We start from the raw sequence: 5333 nt of genomic DNA on the forward strand, positions 1-5333 counted from the left end.
TTACCATGATCTGTCTTTAATAACAGAGCGTTTACATTTACAGAAATGTAATTAAAATCTCAGTAACTGCAGACTTCATATAAATAAACATTAACTGGTTCTTTTTAGTGTCTTCCGTGTACGTAATTGAACAAAGAAGAATCAATCTTTAGCACTGACTTGATTCTATAGGAAACACTAAATTGCACTGTCATCTTTTGTTCCAACACAATTACAGTAAAATTAGCTAGAAAGTTTAGCAAACCAACTCACATTACAATCAATAGGATACTACAATGTCTTGAAGGTGATAAGCAGTGCAAGTTTTCACGAGTTGTGTTTGTCACCTATTTCACAGAACCTCGTGTAGCACTTTAACATATTTAAAACATGTCCTTTATGTCTCCAAAGCACTGTAACAAAAATATTAGCTAATCCACACAAAAGCTATGTGAGGTAGGTAATTGTTTTTACTTCCATTTTATGAACGGTGAAGCTGAGGCAGGGAGGGTTTAAGTATTGCCCAAGGCCGTAATGTCTGTGTTAGATAAATGATTTCAAATTGACGATTTACTCGCTCCAAACCCTAGTTAGGTTAGTAGACCATGCTGCACACATAGGCCTACATTTTCAAGTTTGGGTGCTTAACAACTGGCACCTAAATTCAGAGTTAGGCCCCCAAACAAATGGCCTAATTTTAGACCTTGTGGGTTCTCAGCACCTCTGAAAGTCAGGCCATTTATTTAGAAGCCTAAAGATGGATATTAGGTATCCAACATCTAGATTAGGGGCACTTTCGTAACTAAGGCTATGGTAGGCCACATGGCAGATCAGAATTTTTCACTCTTCTCATTTGACATTGATGAACTAATGGAAGCAGCTTGCCTTGCTGGTGAAGCCTTTGAGTATCCGTAGCACCTCCGATAAAAGCCCCATTAATAAACACTCTTGGAACCTGTTAAGTATATGAAAATTACATTCGTTATTTTGTTGGAGGGAGGATAAAAACCAAGTGTGATTATGCATGCTGCCGCAGTGCCACATAAACTTAGCACGTACGTAAAAGCTTAGCATTCCTATTTGATGCACCATATTAGTGGACAGTCTTACATTTCCATAATAACTTTCTATAAAAGAGGTCCCGAGATGCTTTACATTAAACAGAGGCATCACTGCACCTTCTCCTTAAAAGTAAGATATATCATTTGCACATGGGTTTAGAACATGCAGTGAAAAAACACTTGATTCAAATGAAGTTACAGGGACTTGTTACAAAGACAGAATGTAATTCCCAAAGTTGCTAGGATACTGGGGCTAACACTTTTACCCAAGCAAAAAGTGTTCCTGATGAATTTCAATTTTGTGTCTTTGATGTGACCTTTGTTTAAAATCTCATCTGAAAGACAGCAGGAGGAGCAGTACAGTAACTATCATAACTTTGGAGTGGTATGTCAGTACCATGAGGAATGTGAGATACCTTACAGAACCTTTACTACAGCTTCCTGAAGCACCTTGTGTGTTACTTAGTAGCTCATGTATAAGGTTCAATGCAGCAAGCACACAAGATCTGATGAGGTCACAGTTGGTGAGCTAGTGCTTCAGTGAATTAGCCCCCATCTATTTTAGTTACTACAGCTGAAAAGATGTACTCACTGTCCTGCCGCCAGTCATTTGATGAAGAATGTCTTGAAACTGGCTTCCATTTTCATACATGTCTAGTTCTATTGCTGTGTAATTTACATTCATATCCTGGAACAGTTTCTTTGCCATTTTGCAGTAGGTGCATGTTGTTTTAGAGAAAATCACTACACAGTTGTCCGAAATGGTTTCCTGTATTTTTTTTTTTTTTTAAAAAAAAGGTTGAGTCAATGTATTCTGCACATGGGTACTAATTTACTTAATTAATTTATCACATTCTTACAGATAAAGACTTTGACAAAGGCAATATGTTTTGTCTTTTCATTATGGTAACAACTACCAAAAGTTATAAATAGGTGTTTCCAGTGGGGTCCCACAAGGATTAGTTCTTGACCCTATGTTGTTTAACATTTTTTATCAGCTGGAAGAAAACAAAATATCATTACTGATTAAGCTTGCAAGAGCCACAAAGATTGGGGAAGTGGTAAATAATGAAGAGGATAGATCACTGTTAAAGAGCTATCATGATCACTCTGTAAGCTGGGCATAAGCAAACAATGTGTGTTTTGAAACGGCCAAATGTGAAGTTCATATCTAGAAACAAAGAATGTAGGCTGTACTTACAGTACGGGGGACTCTATCCTGGGAAGAGGAGAGTCTGAAAAGGATTGGGGGGGGTGGATAATCCGCTCAACTCTGGCACCTAGTGAGACACTGGGGCCAAAAGGGCTAATACAATTCTTGGATGAATCAGAGGAATAGTGAATATGAGTAGAGGTGTTATTTTACCTCTGTGAGGCATACATTTTTAACAGCAAGGGTAATTAACCACTGGAACAAGTTACCAAGGGCTGTGGTAGTTTCTCCATCACTGGATACCCTTCTAAAAGTTCAAACAAGAATTTAATTCAGGGATATTTTATGGCCTGTGTTATGTAGGAGATCATTCTAACTGTTCACAATGGCTCCTTCTGACCATGAAGCAAGGCAAGAAGACTAGCACAAAGAGCTGGAGGGGAAACTAGGACTGGTGGGACAAGGAGAGTAGAACTTGGATGAGAAGCCTGAGGAGTGGAGACTGGGTGGGTGAGGAGAAAGGGCGAGGGATGAGAAGCCAGGAGCGTGGAAGAGAGAGGACTGGCACAGGGACAAATTGTAAAAGATGGATGAGAAGGGGCCCCTACTTGAGGGGGGTAATGGGCACAAGGGACCACTAAAGTGCATTCTCCTCCAAAAGACATTCAACAGTTAGAGGGGCAGGCTACCTTAATTCTGATGTTTCCTGACTTGAGTTCTTGATTTTGCAACCTTAATAATGTATTTTTAACATAATGTGCATGTGTCATTTTATATTGTTTGGGTGATAAAATGCAAGGGTGGTCCAAGGAAGACACTTCCAAAGAGATATTAAGACAGACCATACACAAGGTATGACAAACCCCCAGGAACAGAACACTGTAGGGGTCTGGCATGACAGCATGGACCCTTCCAAGTATCCCCAAAAACATAACAGAGCTGTGGGTAAGATGGCTGTGATAAGTCACCTAAAGGTAAAAATGATGCAGGTCTGATAGGCTGTGTAGTCAAAAGATGAATGTGGATAAAAGGATAAAGTTCTTTCCAGAAATGTAAGACTATTACTTTACTGGAGCTAAACCCGAGATATTGCTTAATTAATAGGCTTAACAGGGTTTAGCCCTCCCCTGACATCATCTTTCAATAATGACACCAGTGCTGAACTTAACTGATTTAAACAGGACACTGAAAGTATAAGGGTCTGCCCACATGGATTAGATTGCAGAACTGAAGTTCAAAAGCATAATACATTATTAACTGGACTAAGTTTACAGATCAGATTCTATAGACTTATGTCATAAAAAAACAATCCTTGTACTGATTAGAAAAAAAAGTTAGTAAATTACTATCCATTTTTCAAAGGCTAGAAATAATAATTCTTTCTGAATAATAAATGACCCCTTTATTTACCTGGATCTTGTTCACAGTAGCAGCATTAGACAATCCCATTGAAGTAGATGGATTATTTCCCATTCTAAAAACAAAAATGTTAGAAGTATAAAACCTCTTTTTGAAAAACAATCATTTTTATGGTTCTCCTCAGGTTATTTTAAATATGATACTAAGGATTTCTGTCAAAACAACTTCACTACCCTCAACCTATTATATGTTGGTTTCTTTAAACTCTAATTACTAAGGTCTAGTTCAAGACTGAAAGTTCTTGGAGGCAAAAACTGTCCATTTTTACATATCGGCAAAGTGCCCAGAACAGAGACAGCTTGACTCAGTCTATCATACATCAGAAACCCACTGGTTTCCCAAGATCTTGTCTCTGCAGGGTTTGGCATTGCAGGGCAGCCATTAGTTTGAAGTGAATTACAGAAACATTCCTTTTTAAAATGCCACCTAACGAAGGGATTATCTACATTAGAATGTTTTGCTTATTTAATTATGCTGGTGTAATTAAAGCGGCAAACCCACCCTAGCCAGGATGCAGTTGCAGTGGTCCTAGTTTGCGTGCTAGGGATTAGAGCGGTGTAACTTTATCCTTAACACACCAACACCACTCAATCTCCCTCCCCCAGTTTACTATACCAGTGTAACTCTCCTAGTGCTAGAGGAGACCAGACCGGTACTGGTATGCCCGGGCGGTTGGGGGGGCATGGCCCCCATTTGCCTTGGGCTCGGCTGTGTTATCTGCCCAGATGTGGCGGAGCTGCTGAGAGCCGTGGGGCAGGCAGACCCCGTGGGGGGGGGGGGGGGTCGGCAGCCGGCGGACCAGCTGCTGGCAGGCTCAGCCGGCCTGGCTCGCTCCCTGCCGGGCTCGGAGTGCCCAGCACCAGGGGAGCGGATCCTGAGCGCGGCTCGGCACCAGCGCACGGCCTGGCCTGCCCTGCCCTGCCCCGATGGGCGGCGAGGCTGGGAGCGGGCCGCACCCCCTGCTCGGCGGCGACCCCACGGGGTCGGTGACAGTGGGGCAGTCCGCAGCGGGCACGGTGCAAGCGGGCGACCGCACGGGGGGGCGGGGCCAGGACCGCCCTTCCCCGGGGACTCAGGTGGGTGCGAGGCCCCGACCCCGCCGCACGGACCTGAGCCGGCTGCCGGCGGCGCGCAGGGCTCCCCACAAGGCCATGAGCTCGCCGGGCCGGGGGAGGAGCCCGGCCGCCTCCTGCGCGAGCTGGGCTGCCCGCCGCGCTGCCTGCCCGCGTCTCGCGCGGCCCCCAGTCCCCGCGGCAGGCGCAGCGTCCCTCGGAGCCCAGGGACCGCCCCGCCCGCTGCAGCCCCGATCCCACAGCGCTGGCCCGGGAGAGCAGTCCCTGCGCCGCTCCTGGCAGCCCTTTGTTGGGCTCCCCCAACCTCCTTCATCCACAACCCGCCCCCCAACATGTCCCTCTCCCTGGCCATGGTACCTCAGCCGCCTTCTGCTACTGCATTAAGCGACGGGAGGCACGTCTGTCGGCCGTGGTTGCGCGCTCCTGTACCCTGGGGGAGAGGTGGGCACAGTGCAGTGGCTTGTTTTGGGAGGGGTTAGTTAGGTGTTAACCCACATTCTTATGTATTGGTGTCAGAGAAACGCCTTGGCCCAGGGAGCAGAAGGTGGCGAGGTTTGTGATGGTTCTTGGGGGAGTTAATTCCACTGTCTTAGGGTTGGTTTCACTGCACAGCGAGGTCCACATAAGGCAGCTTGCCTCGACCTAGTT

The 5333-nt window shown here is 45.2% G+C and overlaps 1 protein-coding gene across 3 annotated transcripts; it reads right to left on the bottom strand.

Annotated features, from left to right (window-relative positions):
* On the bottom strand, positions 1-5128 carry GLRX2 (glutaredoxin 2). Of its 3 annotated transcripts, none has more exons than XM_073356722.2 (4): positions 5043-5128; positions 3604-3667; positions 1633-1809; positions 1-934 (listed from the first exon to the last, which is right to left on the bottom strand). In XM_073356722.2, the coding sequence occupies exons 2-4, from the start codon at positions 3664-3666 to the stop codon at positions 788-790; spliced, it is 387 nt and encodes a 128-aa protein (XP_073212823.1). In that variant the 5' UTR covers position 3667; positions 5043-5128; the 3' UTR covers positions 1-787. The 3 variants fall into 3 exon arrangements, with proteins under 3 accessions (XP_073212823.1, XP_073212822.1, XP_073212824.1); XM_073356721.2 differs by lacking the exon at positions 5043-5128 and adding an exon at positions 4722-4820; XM_073356723.2 differs by lacking the exon at positions 5043-5128 and adding an exon at positions 4114-4689.
* Between the last annotated feature and the right edge of the window lie 205 nt (positions 5129-5333).

Source organism: Lepidochelys kempii, chromosome 8, assembly GCF_965140285.1.
Source record: "Lepidochelys kempii isolate rLepKem1 chromosome 8, rLepKem1.hap1, whole genome shotgun sequence".
NCBI lineage: Eukaryota > Metazoa > Chordata > Testudines > Cheloniidae > Lepidochelys > Lepidochelys kempii.

Excerpts from the sequence above, each read along its gene's own strand:
- GLRX2 (XM_073356721.2), bottom strand. The coding sequence starts at position 4,765 with ATGGCCTTGTGGGGAGCCCTGCGCGCCGCCGGCAGCCGGCTCAG. Across the intron at positions 3,668-4,721 it reads GCCGCCGGCAGCCGGCTCAG|AATGGGAAATAATCCATCTA; the intron begins GTCCGTGCGGCG and ends TTTTGTTTTTAG. Across the intron at positions 1,810-3,603 it reads CTACTGTGAACAAGATCCAG|GAAACCATTTCGGACAACTG; the intron begins GTAAATAAAGGG and ends AAAAAAATACAG.